General features: G+C 33.7%; 1 protein-coding gene across 4 annotated transcripts in view; it reads right to left on the reverse strand.

The window, feature by feature from the left end:
* Nucleotides 1–211: 211 nt before the first annotated feature.
* LOC126736795 (protein UBASH3A homolog) overlaps nucleotides 212–17,692 on the reverse strand; it is an 82,504-nt gene continuing 65,023 nt past the window's right edge. For all 4 annotated transcript variants that reach the window (XM_050441344.1, XM_050441345.1, XM_050441346.1 and 1 more), the window contains 2 exons: nucleotides 17,473–17,690; nucleotides 212–506 (listed from right to left, as the gene is read on the reverse strand). In XM_050441344.1, coding sequence (XP_050297301.1) covers nucleotides 256–506; nucleotides 17,473–17,690 — 469 coding nt within the window. In that variant the 3' untranslated portion in view covers nucleotides 212–255. The remainder of the gene's footprint in view (nucleotides 507–17,472; nucleotides 17,691–17,692) is intronic.

Below are 17,692 nucleotides of genomic sequence, written 5' to 3' on the forward strand. Positions count from 1 at the left end.
ATATCTAATTTAGCTAATAAAACAGTCCTATTAGTTATTTGAATTGCATTTTAAATGTATATATACCTAATTTAAGATTTGTATCATTAGTTAAATCAAAAGAAACTATAGCTTTAAACTTACTATGCTTCAAACAAATAATCGAATGGCTAAACCTTTAGTAATCGAAGCAAAAAAAATTCAGTGGACTCTTATAAGAAAACCAAATTGCAAAACTTGATCAGTCTACTTTTCTACGAAATTAAGCATATTAATTTAAAGCAAAATTCTCCAATCAAACCTCTGATTAGTAGAATGCGTGGGAGGTAAACAGGGCGGATCTACCATTTCCCAAGTGTTTCCAGTACCATTGACCTCTATTATGCTACAATATGGTATTTCCTGAACGACCTTTATCAGTTCCTTGCCCGGCCTGAACTTTTTGCCGAGCAGATCTCTCGAACACGTATCCAACGTCGATGAGTGTCCCACTATTAGGACGTTACCTTTTGAAGCTGACAAACAACCTGAAAAATATTAAGAAAATATGAATCGCGAAAAAAAAAGAAGAAAATTAGAATGTTTATCGATTTTTAATACTTACTAAAAGGAACTACGATTTTTTTTCTATATATCTTACTATACACACGGTTGAAAAATTTCGGATATAATTTTTGCGTAATGTGTAAGAAGGAGACGGAGTAGAGCGAGAACAAACTTGGCTCCACCCTGGGCGGCTATCGCGTCGTCGTTGCGCTTATCAGTCCGGTTAAAGTTCGGTTGCAATTCCTCGCATACCTATGTACGTATTAGCCCGTAGCCGATCGATAGTTCTAGCCGTGACACTGGTTTCGTGGCGTCAAAATTGAAGCCGAAATTTGGTGGCGCACGCCGTACAGTGGAACGACTAAGTGGAGATACCGCGGGACCTAATAATTTACATTTTACAAGATAATATATTTTTTTTATTATTACGTATTTTTAGGTATATGATAAATATTTTAAATATTTATTATTATTTATTTTATTAAATTTTAAATGCGTAATCTTACTATAAACTACAATAATAACTGCAGTAAAATATTATTTCGAATCAACGCAAAATATGTGCCCCAGCGCGGAATTTTTTCCATCGCGATGCGGTCGTCGCCTCGCATGATTTCGGCTTCTGTTGTGAGGTATCGATGGAAGCGGGGATAAGTGTCCAGGCTAGAACTATCGATCGGCTACGGTTAGCCGATCATGTTTACAATTTATTTCAACCTTTGGTACGATACCGGACGGATAGACGGATACAGTAATAAAATAAAAATGGTTTTCACTGTCGATCAAAAGATTAATATCATTAAATGGTATTGTCATGCGGATAGTGCAGAAGAAGTTCTCGGCCATTTTATATTTGCATATCCTGATCAGCAAGTCTCTACTGCTAAAACAATTTATAATATCTGGCATAAGTTTGAGCAGTCGGGATGTGTAAATCGGTGTGCAAAATGTTCTAGTGGCGATCAGGAACCTCGTCGAACACCTGACGCTAGGATTGAAAAGGAGGTCAAGGTGTGTGCTTTTGTGGAAGTAAGTGAACCTTGTTCTAGCTCCCAAATTTCTGAAAAACTTGATATTCTAAGTCGTACAGAGCGTGATATTTTGAAGAGAAATAAGTACAAAGCCTATAAAATTAAAAACACTCAAGACATTTTTCGAGAAGATGAAATAAAACGCTTGGAGTTTTGTGAAACCTTAAGAGAAAAAATTGATCAAAATGACGACTTCACAAGTAATATTTTATTTACAGACGAGTCATCTTTTTCTCTTCTAGGTCGACATAATTCTTCAGTCGTGAGATATTGGTCTTGGGAAAATCTACATTTGAGTGTACCATTACGAAATCAATACCCGCAAAAGTTAAATGTTTGGGCTGGTATTTTAGCCAATCACATTGTAGGCCTTTTTTTATTGATGGTACCTTAAACTCTGAGAGATATTTACTTTTATTGCAACAAAATATTATACCCGCTGTACGAAATAATTTTGAGGAAACTTGGTTTCAACAAGACGGATGTCCCGCTCACAACGCTAGACAAGTGCAGGACTATTTAACAAACACTTTTCCTGAACGGTTTATTTCTACAAGAGGTGCCATACCATGGCCTCCGCGATCTCCAGATCTGACGCCTTGCGACTACTTCTTATGGGGCTATTTGACGGAAATTCTTTACCAACACCGACATGAAAGAGCCGTTAATTTGGACGAATTGCGACTTAGAATTATTAATATTTCTAGGTCCATTACACCTGAAATGTTAGCCAATGTACGTAGAGAATTTTACGACAGGTTGGGATACTGTGAAGCCCAACAAGGAGGTGTATTTGAACACCTTATTAAATAATCCATTTAATTGGAATTATTATTTTGTTTAAGAGTTATTTTTCATTTTATTTTAGAATATTGTATTTAATTTTCACCAAAGGATTTGAGCATATTAAAGTTGTTTTTTTGACTTGCGATTATGAGCACGTTAAAAAACAACAGAAATTTTTATCTTTCGTGTGCGCGTAAAATTCCAATACTTGATTCGAGGCTAACCTACCCATCTCCAAGCGCTTGCTAAACATCACTGCGAGCAAGCCGAAATTAAATTCACATTGCGAGCGGTACGGAGAATCGGCGTCGCTATCTGTGAGAGGTTACCGATGCAGTCGTTCTCTGTCTACTCTCTATCTATTAGTTCTAATACATTAAAACTCAATCCGTAAGATTGAACTAGCCAAACGTGTATACAGTAAGATATCTATGTAACATATACAGTAAGAAATCTACATATCTAAGATATATACATTGGTTTACTGTATACAGTGCATTCACAAGGAAGGAACAAACTGATTTAAAACTAAGGTCTTTTTAATTTTTTATTTTTCGGACACGTCGATTATCATTGTCATTTCCGCGTTTTTTGCAATAAACATTTTCTATACAAGGTGCCTCAAGTAGAAACTATGGCGTTAACAATAATTTTTTTAAACGGAACACCCTGCAAATCATAACATTTTACAATTTTACGATATATTCTGATTACTTTTTGTATTGCATACAATATGCCTAAAGTCAGCAGTTTGTCAAATTTGACGTAATAGACTAATGAAACATACATTTAAAAATAAAAATTTATACAATATTTATTGCAACTGACGTTTAATTTGTTGACCATTTACTTGAATGCATTTTTGAAGTTGGTAAATTGCATATTTTCAATCACTTGCAGATCGATTAGTCTCAATTTTTTGTCGAAATCTTTGCTTTAAATCACCAACATTATTTGGTCTATTCACGTAAGCTTTGGACTTCAAATAGCCGCATAAGAAAAAACCTAATGGGATTATATCCGGTGACCTTGGTGGCCATTCAATCGGTCCTCTTCGCCCAATCCATCTGTTAGGAAAGTTGCATCAAGAAATTGCCGAACGGCGATGGCAAGTAACGAGGTGCCCCGTCTTATTGAAACCATATCTCGTTACTAGGTATGTCAGCCCCTTGTGGATCAGGGAACAAAACAACTAAAGCAAGGATAAGTTCAAACTGTAGTAGTCTAAGTGTAAGTCTAAGTAGCGCTCTTCCTTTAACGTTTCTTCGAAAAAAAAAGCGTCCATTTGTCACAGGGATTCGATTTTTCACAATACCTGCCCACACATTAATTTGTTGAGGGCACTGTGTGTGGTATTCTTGGGTCCAATGAGGATTTTGGGTTACCCAATATCTGCAATTTTGCCTGTTAACGTGCCCATAAGGATGATATTTATTTACACGAAGTATTTTTGCCACTGACCCTACTGATAAATTCCAATTCCTGGGAATTATACTAATCGCTACATGGGGATTATACTCCTTTTCTAATAGAACATTCAGCGTAGCATCTTTCGATAATTTTGGAGGTTTTCATTTAGAAAAATCTATTATGGCCCTCTTCCCTAAATGTTAATTAAATTTTGCTAACGGTGGATCTAGTAATTGCAGAACGATTAGCATGAGTTTCATTAAATAGATTACAGAGTACTTGTTGTGTACGCACCCGGTCTCCAAAACCAATAATCATGAGTATTTCAATTCGTTCATTCTCAGATAAACGCGTTTTATTAAAAAATGATGCGTGAAATGACAACTAATATGACAATTAGACACAAATGCATGACAAACCGTTATCAAGTAGGTTATATAAGTTTAGAAATAATAAGGTCTACTTACTTTATAAGAAATCACATAAAAAATGAATGTTGGCGTCATAGTTTTTACTTGGGACACCCTGTAACCAACATTTTCATTGCAACGGACGCATTGAATTAAATAGACAACAAATTAAACATTACTTGCAATAAATCTAGAATAAATTTTTATGTTTTAATTTCATGTTTCGTTAATCTTCGCTTGACAAACCATTGACTTTAAGCATATCGTTTGCTATACAAAAAGTATTCAGAATATGTAATAGAATTGTAAAACGTCATAATACACCGGGTTTTCTATTTAGAAAAAATGAATGTTGACGCCATAATTTCTACTTGAGGCACCTTGTATAGATCTTTTTTTATTTATAAAAACGCGCAAGTGATGTGTCCAAAAAATAAAAGAAGAAAAAAATGCCTGAATCTTAAATGAATTTGTTCCTTTGATCGTGAATAAACTGTATACGTGGTCTAACAAAAAGGTCACATCCGTATTTGTGACTCTCCTGTCACATTTTCGAAAAAACACTCGGACAAGTAAATTTTAATTTCTAGGGGGACGTCTTTTTATCTATAGCCATATAATACAGGGCGAACCAAAAATTAGATATTGCATCACACTTCCATCCAATTCATTTTTTAAAAATATTTATGAAATTTAATAACTTTTGTTTAATAAAATGTATAATAGATGTACACTACCCCTCAAAAGTATTTGCCCACATATGACTGTTTTAAAGTTATAAATAAAAATAATAAACCCATCAGTTATTCTTATGAAACGGTTTATTTATAACAAAATGAATATAAACAATACACTTTTCAATTAATTAAATTTAAGAAAATCAAATTTTGGATTCATCTTTATGTCCGCCTCGATTTTTAATAACAGCTTCACAGAGTTTCGGTAGTCTTCTAATAAATTTGTCCAAAGTTTCCTGAGGTATCTTGTGCCACTCTTCTTGGATGATCCTCCACAAGTCTTCTTTTGATGTGGGGCATGATTTTCGCACTTATCTATCCAGTTCATCCCACAGTAATTCGATAGGATTGAGGTCCGGTGATTGTGGGGACCATACCATCACTTTCAGAAGATGTTGCCTTTGTAATTGACCTAAATATTGCTTGCACAATTTCGATGTGTGCTTGGGGTCATTGTCATGTTGTAAGATGAAGTTTTCCCCAATTATTCGAGTACCAGAAGGAAGTACATTGTCAGTTAAAATGGTTTTGTAACCCTCTTTTCGAAGAATTCCCTCTATTCTAATTAGATCGCCCACTGCAGATCCTCAGAAACAACCCCACACTATCACCGACATTGGCATAACGGCGAACAAAAACTCACCTCTTCGTTCCAAAAACGTCGAATTTCGACTCGTCACTCCAGAGAACTTTCTTCCAGTCATCAATGGTCCATTCTTTGTGTGATTAGGCCCACTTAAGTCTTTTCTTCTTATTAACATCCTTCAGTAGCGGTTTTGAAACAGCTAAACGTCCTTTAAGACCAGCATTATAAAGTCGCCGTTTTACTGTCGAAACACTGACCGCTTTTTTACGCTCCTTGTTGATTTTTGCTGTAATTTCAGGGGCGGTAAAGCGTCTATTGCGTTTGCTTGTAATTATAATATCTAAATCCTCCTTTGAACTTGTTGCCTTTGGCCTTCCCGATCGAGGTTTGTTGCTAATAGTCCATTCTCTGGTGAATTTCCTAACATTATAATCGACAATCCGCCTTGGAATTCCCAAATCCGTCGAAATTTGACGGTTAGTCTTTCCAGCCTTATGAAGTTCAATGATAATACCTTTTGTTTCTACCGATAACTCTTTTGTTTTAGCCATTTTAAAGAATGTTAAAAAACCAGCAAAGAAACGGTGACAATCGTCAATAAGCAAGCGAAATTATTTACCAATGTTACACAAAATCAATTCTTGAAGACTAAACACCTTTAAATGTTTCAAATGTCATCGGAAACGAGCTGTAAACAGATTAGTTTTGTAGAAGAAGTACATATTTTCCCTACATTGTTTGTTATTTGCAAGACTATTTTTAAATACTCAGTGTTTTTCAACGAACCATAGTTGATAGGTATGCTGTTTAAGCATATATGCAATTTACAAAAGAGATACAATCTAAATATAGGTATAAAGATAAGATTTTTGTATCTAATTTAAAATATTAAAAAGAATACATGGTAGGCAAATACTTTAGAGCGGTAGTGTATATCATCAATCGTTGTGAAGATATTTGTGTTACTAAACTTCCACTAACTTAATACTGATAATAATGGATTGCAAAAAATAATAAAGCTGAATACCAGCAAGAACATTTAGTATCAGTCAGTGTCATCGTATGTCATTGGCTTTGATTTCAAATTGATAAGATACCGACCTAGTTGGGATAAATATTGAGCAATGATAAAGGCTAGAAATAACAAAACTGTATTACCAAAATAGGAGCATTGCAAGAGCTACTTCCTGGTTGTTTAATGAGTTACATTCAGACAAAAATATTAACGAATATGTGGCTACGTTGATAAGAAAATTTGAAGAAACTGAATAATATTTGCCACAATTGTCATCGCCCAGTGGAGCAGTTTTGGAACCCGTAACACTTAACAACACCCACTTGTCGACTGACTATTTCTTCAGAATTTACACGCTCAACTGTACAAAGAATTTTGAAAGACAGTATATTACTCCCGTACAAGATAAAACCTTGTCCATGAGCGATTCAAGACGATTTTGATAGAGGATTGGAGTTTTGCGAACTAAAGTCCCAACGTATAATCAACAACGCAAATCTGTTATTTAATATTTGTTTCTCGGAGTAGTAAACTTTCTCTTCACATGGGTTGTAAATAGACATAACTGTAGATATTGAAGGACTTGAATCTACATTTGTGTCAAGAGGTACACTCGCAATATCCTGTAAAAATAAATGTGGGGCCGGCAATTTCGGAAATCACATTGTAGCACCTTTCTTGATTTCTGAAAACCTAGCGGGCGAGACGTACTTGGACATGTTAGAAAATACAATAGAGCCATGAATTACTGAAATAATAGAAAATGGCCTTAATTATAATAAAAAAGATATGTTGTTTTCCAACAAGATGCACCATCGCACTATATGGTTTCAGTTTTTCCAGACAACAGTTTTTGAGAATCAGTGGATTGGCAGACCAGACTCCATTGAGTCTTTGAGATCTGCGGACTTAGGTCCTTTACGTCTTTACAGCAAATTCATTTTTACTCTAACTTTAATGTACGTGCAAACTTTAAGATTTTTTTCATGTTTTTAATATTCGGAGAGTTGTTTAATTTTAATGTCTTGTTACTAAGGAAACTATACTGATTATTATTTTTAGGATGTAATTCCTTATTAGTTAATTAGTAAGTAGGTATTATCTACTTGTAAAAAGAAATTGAACAGGTTAGATATTGTTATAAGAAAACTATATTGATGGGACACGTCCTGTTTCAAGTAAGACTACAATGATTGTATCATAATTGTTAATAGGTAAATATTTTTTTTGTGTTAGAAATCATACACTTAGTCCAGCCGAACAGTTTTTGATTACACTCAGATTTTATTCTTCTGAAAGTTTCCTTAAAATATTGCTAGTCATTGCTGGTGAACATGTAATCACTATATCACCGACAGTAAGAAGAGTTGCTTTTCGAATAAAAAATCAGTAGGATATTTATTTCCATAAAGAAGAATATACGTAAGTTAAATTGATCGGTTAGGTTCTCCATTCAAGTAAATGCATCTGTTTTTTATTCAATTATTTCTTTAAATGTAGATTACTTAGAAACTCACATAATCATCTGCCTCTGAAAAATGTGCTGAAAAAAGTTTTAGACACTATACATTTTTGCGGATCCGCCCACCTTCTGGGCTTTTATTAATAATAGAAAAAGGCGCTCTAGAGTCTAGGATACCTAGTATAATGCCCGATGATCCGGTGGTTAAGGATCCGAAAGCCATAGTTGACGCATTTGCAAAATTCTTTGGGAACACTTTTATAACGTCTACTAGTATCGAGCATTCCTTAATTTCTGATAACCTGCATCTTTTAGATGTATTGCGGGTTAAGGTTTCCCGGGTTGTTTCGTCTGGTGGAACACTCAAGAACAAGTTAACATCTAGGGTCTATGGAATAGCTAGCTTTTTACCTAAGGATTGTTTTTGTGTCTTGGCCGATTGATTGACGCACATATTCAACTTAATTTTATCTACAGAGCAAATTTCAGATATATGGAAGCAGGGGCGGCTCGTCAGGTGAAGTAGGTGAAGGTGAGCTTCACTAGAAAATATAAATAAAATAAGAAAATAAAAACAACATATGAGTATTCTTTTTCGACCTAAGACAATCAAAAAGTACCAAAATAACTAGTTTTTATTAAATAATATATCAGTTTATCCAATAAACAATAAATTCTATTAATCAGTTCCGCGCCGCAACCCTCAAAACCCCAATATACTAATTTATGTCCAAGTGAAGATCCCGTGTTATATCAGCGATCGCCTTCACCGTTGGCATGGCAACGTGACGTCAGCCTCGCATAATCGGCCATAAGAAACTGAGGCGGGTGCAGATCAATTAGTTTGATATTCACCTGTTGTTTTTCGCGGTGTCGGGCGTTTATTTGTGGTTAGTTTGGGATTTTTCGGATTTTGGATATTAGTTAGTAGTGTGTTGGATTTTAACATTTCCTTCGGACGCTTTTCAAAATTTACTGGAATTTTATGGCACAAAGTTCACAAAACAACAAAGACTAAAACATGAACTTTGCCTTCTGTATGCCGATGAAAATTATAAAAATGTGAATTTGCAAGAACTAATAATAAAATTAAAACCAAATAAAGACATTTTTACAGAAGCTTATAATTTATTTTGTCTAATTCTCACCATTCCATCGACAAGCGTGTCCGTAGAAAGGAGTTTTTCATGTTTAAAAAGGCTAAAAACATTCACAAGAAATACTATTTCACAACAAAGACTTTTCAGTTTGGCTATTATTTCACTACATAAAGAACTATTAAAAGAACTTATGCAAATGCAACATCCGTTTTACAAGTATATTATTAACGGATTCGCTTCCCTAAAGGACCGAAGGATCGACTTGATTTATAAAAACTAGGTAAGTCAGCTCTAACTATAATACTGTTTTCTGGGCCATGCAGATCTTCACCTACTTTTTTTTCCACGAGCCGCCACTGTATGGAAGGTTGCCAAAATATCACCCATATTAAAAAAGGGGAATCCTGACCAGGTAGCCAACTACAGGCCAATCTCAATCCTCTGTAATTTCTCGAAAATATTTTAAATTATATTAAATCTGTCTTTGTTCGGTCATATCAATGGTCTTATTTCCATTGATCAGCATGGTTTTTTCGGAGGTTGATTTTGTATTACTAATTTGTCTTGCCTTCCCAGTCATATTTGTGAATCTATTGATGCCCAGTCTCAGGTTGACGTTATACGAGGTGGGATCAAAAAATAAGGAGAATTTTTATTTTTTGCAAAAATATTTATTTACTCATCAATTTCTATTTTGCCTCCTTCAAAGTAATCCCCCTGGGATATAATACACTTGTGCCAATGCTTTTCCCAATCCTCAACGCATTTCAAAAATCATTTTTTTGTGATCTTGACAGCTCCTACTTCGATGCCGTCTTTATCTCCTCAATCGTTGTAAAATGCCGTCCTTTCATGGGCATCTTCAGTTTTGGGAACAAGAAGAAGTCACAGAGGGGCGGGTCTGTGGAATACGTTGTCTGCCGCATCATTAGCGTGTTGGTTTTCGGAAAAAAATCGCGCACAAGCAACGAAGTGTGAGCAGTGAAGTGTTATCATGGTGCCAAATCCAATTTTTGTTCTTTCACAATTCCGGGCGTTACTAACGGATTGCTTCGCGTAAATTGCGCATAACTTGCAGATAATACTCCTTATTGGCCGTTTTACCCTGTGGCAAGAATATACGTCCCTGTAATTAAAAAAAATTTACGTAAAACCTTCACATTTGATCGAACTTGGCGTGTTTTTTTTTAGTCTTGGTGATACCAATAACCGTATACCCATGTCTCATCATCTTTTGAGTAAGTCTGGATCGTCGTTGACGTCATGCAATAATTATTTAGCGATGCTCATGCGACGGTTCTTTTGGTCGAAATTGAGCAATTTGAACAATTGACAAACTTGGCTGACATGTCTCATGGCTAAGACACGCGTAAAATTGCTTGGCACGAACCAAACGAGATGCCGATATCATCAGCAATTTCTCTATTGGTAATTCGACGATTCCCCAACACTATTTTCTTCGTTTGGATTATTGTTGGGTTTAGGGATCAATAAAATACAAGTCCAAGCCTATTTAAATTTGCCGACATTTCACAAACTATATTTGCATACTCAGGGCGCCAAAAAAACAATAATAATAATTAAGATAACAGAAAAAAAAAAGTGTCTGTATAGTTAAAACATAATTATAATTAAAATTTAAATAAATAAAACATGATTTTCCTAATTTTGATACAACCATCGGTAGACACACCTATGATACAAACGAGAGAAAAAAGGGGACGAATATTACAACAATGAGAAAAAAAATACTTACAATAGAATATGTTGGACTTGAAAAATGAAAAATAATAAAAATTAATATTTATACAGAAAACTTTTTTTAGGTACGTAACATTAGACAATACGAGGATATATACAATACTCTCAATACTTAAAATATAATTTATCACAGTAAAATAATTCAGTTCAGTAGATAATTGCTTTTTTTAATAATATGGTGTTATTTAACCTGCATAGAGGAGTTTTCGCAACGTCGATATTTGTTATGGTTGGTTAGTATTTGTTATATTTTTTTATGTGAATCATTTCTGAAATACTTCTTTTTTGGAAGTTCGATTGTTGGTCGAGAACGGATACACTTTCAAAGTCAAAGCTACGTCCTGTTTCTTGTCTGTTTTGTACCAAAGCAGTTGGATTTGTTTTTGATTGAAAGTTTTTTTTGTCATTTTTGTGTTCTATGTCTTTTAAGTATCACGAGGTTTGTCCTATGTAGTATTTATCATATTCATCACATGGAATCCGATAAATTATATTTGATTGTAAGGAGTTTTCTGTTTTTGCTTTTAAATTTGAGAAATACTTAGTTTTCATGGTGTTGCAACATTTTAGTATTACTGTTATTTGTTTGTTATTAAAAGATGGATAATTCTCGATCGTCATTTTTAGTTTTTCTGTTAGTCCTTGTACGTAATTTACAAAATATTTTCTCTCCTTTGTCGCTGGTTGTCGTGTACTGTTTACGCCGTTACGTTTGTAGAGTATTTTTTTTATTAGTGAGAGTGGGTAATTGTTGTCTAAAAGCATTTTCGTAATGTATTCTAAATTTGAATTGTGAAAGTATTCAGACGCTAGTGCAAGAGATCTGTATTTTAAATTCTTAATTATATTGATTTTATCCTTTAAGTTTAAAGGATAAAGCTTTGAAAATGTAGGCTTATGATACCAGTTAGTTTCCAGAGTTCCATTTTCTTTTCTAATGATTAAAACATCAAGAAATGATACCTGATTATTTTATATATATATTCTCCTTTTCAAAAATAAACTGAAGTTTTGGATGATAGCCGTTGAATAGAGTTAGATTAGTTAAATGTATGTTTCTTGGAACAACAGTCATAATATCGTCAAAAATCTTTTATAAAATGGAATTTGAAATGGCAATCTATTAAGTAAAGTATTTGGTAAATCTTGCATAACAAGATCTGCGCATACTGGTGACAAGCAATTCCCCATTCCAAGTCCAAAAGTTTGCATATACAGGGTGTCCGGAAGCTAAATTCAATCCTTTAAGGGGGTGATAGCTGACTTAATTTCAAACATTTTAAGCTAAATATGTGTAGGTCGAAATATTTTATGGCAATTTTTGCATTTTTCTCAAAAAATACCAAAATTTCACACTTAAACGGTAATAGAGCGCAAGCTAAAATTAGTATCGGAGTTTCAAAGTTTATTTTGTTTTGTCTAATGTGTGTTAATAAAAATACGATCAATTTCAAGCTTCTGTGTAGACTTATTAGAAAAAATAGAGATATTGAAATGTAAAAAATAAATATGGAGTTAAAATAAAAATGCTTTATTTTATATTTAAATAATTGTTATGAAAATGCTTTCGTCGTTCAAACCTCTCTAAAAATATGCCTAGCTTCTGCCCTTTATTTTAAGATATCACTCATGCCAATGCTTGGCCAATTCTCAGAATTATGGCCTCTTTTGTGCGGCAGGTCATGTAAACAAAACTTACTGGATTGGTTTTCTATTATGGGACAGTTCAGGTAAATATTCAGGTAAATAAAAAGTAATAAAAACAAAATTAAGCAGAGGTCCCTAATAGTAGATACTGTAGGGTAAGGGGTACCTAGTAGGTACTTTGGGGTGGGGGTTACAAGTTAGGTACTCGCTTAATAAATAAAAACGTGTGATTTTAGCCTCTTGTTTAGTTTCACTCTCGCCTCTAATTTTGTAAGATTATCAACTTCGTACTGACTGCATCCACTGTTTTTTAAATAAAGTTTCTGCCCGTTTAATTAAACAGTATTGTAAAATGGAATTTTTCAATACTTTTTAAATTCGTATTCGTATATTCGTATATTATGTAAACAAATTAGTAGTTTGCTAATAATGTTTTTGTAAACAACTGCTTTTTTTACCGACTTTGTATACAAGTGAATGTATATATATTTTATAGATTTTAAGGAAATGTGACCTCAAACAATTTATAAAATTGTTAAGTTTTTTGTATGTTTTGTTGTATTTTTTATTTTTATATATTTGTATTTTTTGTTTTGTCTTAGTATATATTTTGTTTGTATGATTTATTTAAATAATAGCTTTGTCGACAAAATTTTAAATTTTATGATAATAAAGCATTGATTGATTACCAACCAAGGGTACGCTGACATTATCTTCACATATGGACGCGCTAACAGTAATAGAGCTTTGGCACGACGCTTGTACGGAACGTTATCCAGATCGGAGGTTACCAAACTTCAGGTTGTTTCAAAACACCTTTCGCCGTCTTACTGAAGTTGGCATTGGGAATAATCCGGCACGTGGAGTCGACCCTGGCCATAATATGTAGAGATTGAGGAGCAAATACTGGAAGCTTTTACCGCAGACCCTACTGCAAGCGTCAGAAAAGTAGCTGAAAACCTTGGCCTTTCTAGATGGAAGGTGTGGACGACCATGAAGAAAAATGGACAGTATCCCTTTCATGATACGGGGGCTTACAAGAAAAAGACCCTGCAAGACAAATTCAGTTCTGCCGCTTTTTATTAAACGTGGACATCGAGGACCCGCTATTCTTAAGAAGTATCTTGTGGACAGACGAGTCCAATTTTTCCAGGGAGGGTATTACCAACTTCCACAACCTCCACGAATGGGCTGCCAAAGATGCAAATCCGCACTGGAAAAAACAAAAATCATTTCAGAACAGATTTTCGGTCAATGTGTGGGCCGGAGTAATAGGCAGAACTATTATTGGGTATTTTCTACCAGAGAATTGAATTAGATTTTCTACAAAATGATATCCCCGTTCTTCTAGACGAAGCTGGATTATTACAACGAGAAAGACCAATAATCTTTCAGCAAGATGGTTGTCCAGCGCATTGGTCCTTGGCTGTCAGGAATTACTTAGACGACTGTTTTCCGGACGGTTGGATCGGTAGAGGCGGAACCTTTCCTTGGCCTCCTCGATCGCCTGACCTAACTCCGTTGGATTTTTTCATATGGGGCCGGGCAAAGGAGCTTGTATACACCACCGAAATAAGAACAAGAGAAAAGTTGATTCGCAAAATAAATGATTTGACTGGATGAAAGAAGATATGACCATAAGAGTAACCACCACCGAAGTAACAAAAAGGGCTCGTGCCTGTATTAGAAATAATTGATTGCATTTTGAACATGAACAATAAATAGTTAAAACAAAATTGTGTTTTATTGAACATTCAACCCTAAAATAACCCCACAATCGGGGCTCTAATGCTTAATAGGCGTATGAGAGGTCTCAGTCTAATAATTTTTGTTTACATGATCTGCCGCACAAAAGAGGCCATAATTCTGAGAATTGGCCAGGCATCGGCATGAGTGATATCTAAAAATAAAGGGCGTTTCAATGTCTCTATTTTTTCTATAAGTTTACACAGAAGCTTGGAATTGATCGTATTTTTATTAATACACATTAGACAAAACAAAATAAACTTTCAAACTTCGATACTAATTGTAACTTGCGCTCTATTACCGTTTAAGTGTGAAATTTTGGTATTTTTTGAGAAAAATGCAAAAATTACCATAAAACATTTATAAACAAATTTCGACCTACACATATTTAGCTTAAAATGTTTGAAATTAAGTCGGCTATCACCCCCTTAAAGGATTGCATCTAGCTTCCGGACACCCTGTAAAAAGTGTCGTTATACTGAAAGTAATTGTTTTCAAATGTAAAATTAAGGAGATCTAAAAAACATTTATTTTTTCTTGAATCATAATCCATTTTTTAATAATTAATGCTGTTAACAAGATCAGTAAGAATATTCGAAAAAAGAAAAATAACGTCTAGAAAGATAACTTCATAGCCTTTAGGTATAAGAAAATTTTTAATATCATGTACGAAATCAAAAGAATTTCGAACATATCGTTCATTTTTGATAAACATTTAACTCAGAATATTACTAAGGAATTTGGTTAAGTTGTAAAGTGGAGACCGATAGAGACCGCCTTAATTCTGCCTGTTTTAATATAATAGACCAACTATAACAAATATCGACGTTGCAAGAACTCCTCTATGCAGCTTAAATAACACCAAATTATTAAAAAAAAAAAAACAACATAAACAACAACTATCAACTGATAAGAAGTGTGTTAATATATAATGCACTGTTTACGCATGAAAGAACTGAATTATTTTACTGTGATAAATTATATTTTAAGTACTGTTTACACATAAAAGAACTGAATTATTTTACTATGATAAATTATATTTTAAGTATTGAGAGTATTGTATATATCCTTGTATTCTCTAATGTCACATACCTACAAAAAGTGTATAAATGTTAATTTTTATTAGTTTTTTTACTTTAAGTCCAACATATTGAATTGTAATTTTTTTTTTCATTGTTGTAATATTCTTCCCTTTTTTTTCTTCTCTCGTTAATATCATAGGTGTGTCTAACGTTGGTTGTATCAAAATTAGGAAAATTAGGTTTTATTTATTATTATTTTTATTATAATTAAGTTTTAACTGTACAAGAACTTTTTTTTCTTTTATCTTAATTATTATTATTGTCCAAACGTCGGCAAATTTAAATGTGATTGGACTTTTATTTTATTGATCTCTAAATCCAACAATAATCCAAACGATATAATCTTATTTGAATAATTAAATTATAAAAAAATACTATTTTCTTCACTTCTTCAACGTTTTCATCAGTTGTTGACGTGCTGGAGCGTCCAGAGCGATGTTCGTCATTAGTGTCCTTTCGACCTTCTTGGAACAATTTATACCATTTGTAAACATTTGGTTGGCTTAAATTAGATTCACCGTATGTCACTTTTAAAATTTAATGCAAAACTCTTTGATTCATGTTGTGCGACTGAAGAAAATCGTAATAATCGTAAAATCTCTTACAAACATACACATACTCGCAAACGCATACTCTACAGCTAAAATTTCGGACATATACTTGTCTTGTGTACCAACATAACCAAATAAAATAGCCCGCTAAATTTGAAAATTCACCTTACTTACTTTTTGATCACACCACGTTTTCAAAAGGCTTTTGACAGGATTTATTAGTATAATTTGTTGAATAAATTAATTCTATGACTTTTCATCCAGGCTTATTAATTTATTTCATTCGTACCTACCTGGTAGATCTCGGTTTGTGGAGTTTGAGGGTTTTAGATCCAAATTCTTTAATGCTACCTCGGGTGTATCGTAAGGTTCAAATCTGGGTCCGTTGTTATTTATTTTGTTTATCAACGATTTAGTCAGGTCACTGCCATAGACAGTATTAATGACTGCTTATTTCTTCAGAATTGTCTGGATTTCTTGAAGGTGGGCTTATAACAGGCTGGGGCTTAATATGGCGAAGTGTAGTGTGGTCAGTTCAGTCAAGACCACATCACTTACAACTACTCAATCAACAATACGATTTTGAGTAGGCTTAGTTAGATTACTGATCTTGGTATCACCTTCGATTTGGAATTTATGTACTATATTTTTACCATATTTTAATAATGTTGTGGAGTTTGCCATGAAGAAAATTGGGTTTATAGTTATGAGTTTATAGATCAGAGCTTTACTGTGGAGTTTACGTTTAAACTGCTTTTTCAGGTCAAAATTGAAATATGGCTGCATCGCATGGAATCAAATTTACTAGTGCCACATTAATTTGATTGAGTCTGTTCAACGCAGGTTTGCTTAGTACTTAGCCTTTAAATTTGATGGTGTATATCCTATAAGGAGTGTTGACCACTGCCAACTATTGGTCCGCTTTAATCTATATCTCTACATCTTTTGCGTCTGAGAAGAAATATCTTTTTTTTGTTTTTAGTTAGGTTAATTAATGGTTTAATGGACAATTCTGTTGTTCTCTCTTATATTTTCTTCTTGGTACCTAGGCTTAATTCTAGATATCCACAAAGCTTCTTCTTACCAAGGCCTCACTCCAATATGTTGTTAAAATCATCTTTATATGTAGTGTGCGAAATATTTATACAAGTTCCTCATTTGTGCGACATATTTTTCTCCAATAAATCTGATTGTTGGTGGTATAATCGACATATATTAGCGCGACTTTGATTAAGGCTTATTGCGGTTGGTTGTGTTTAGGCCTTAAATTATTTATTATTGTTAAATTTTTTTTATATTATTAGATTTATATATTATTGTTGGGATTTTTTCTTTTGTTTTATTGTTTCAGCTAACATATAAAGAATGTAAAATTTCCTATTATTAGGCAAGTTGCCTGTTGGAAATAAAGGCTTAAATAAAATAAAATAAATAAATAAAATGTATGTGCCTTTTTGTAACTAGAAGGCTTACCAGCCGATTGATCTAGCCGGCTTTAAAAGGGTAACCACACAGGGTTAGCATCATACTTTAATACAGAAGGGAGGAACGAACAGCACATTTTCCAAAAAACAACATCGATACCCTTTTAAAAACAATAGTATATTCATTTTTCATACTTACTTCTGGCAACAAAGGCACTTCTCCAATAATACTGCTCGCAGCTTTCCTTGCTCTCCTTTACCTCTTTTTGAGTCACGAACGGAGTATAACTTAAATCTATATTAAAACCAGCTTGGATCAGTTCCTGATTAGTCATCCAGTCTGGAATATAATCTACAGGGTACCAAGATATCCATTCAAAAAGCCCTGGTTCTATTTTTATTGCCAGTTCATCTCTCCT

This window comes from Anthonomus grandis, chromosome 5 (genome assembly GCF_022605725.1).
Source record: "Anthonomus grandis grandis chromosome 5, icAntGran1.3, whole genome shotgun sequence".
Classification (NCBI taxonomy): domain Eukaryota; kingdom Metazoa; phylum Arthropoda; class Insecta; order Coleoptera; family Curculionidae; genus Anthonomus; species Anthonomus grandis.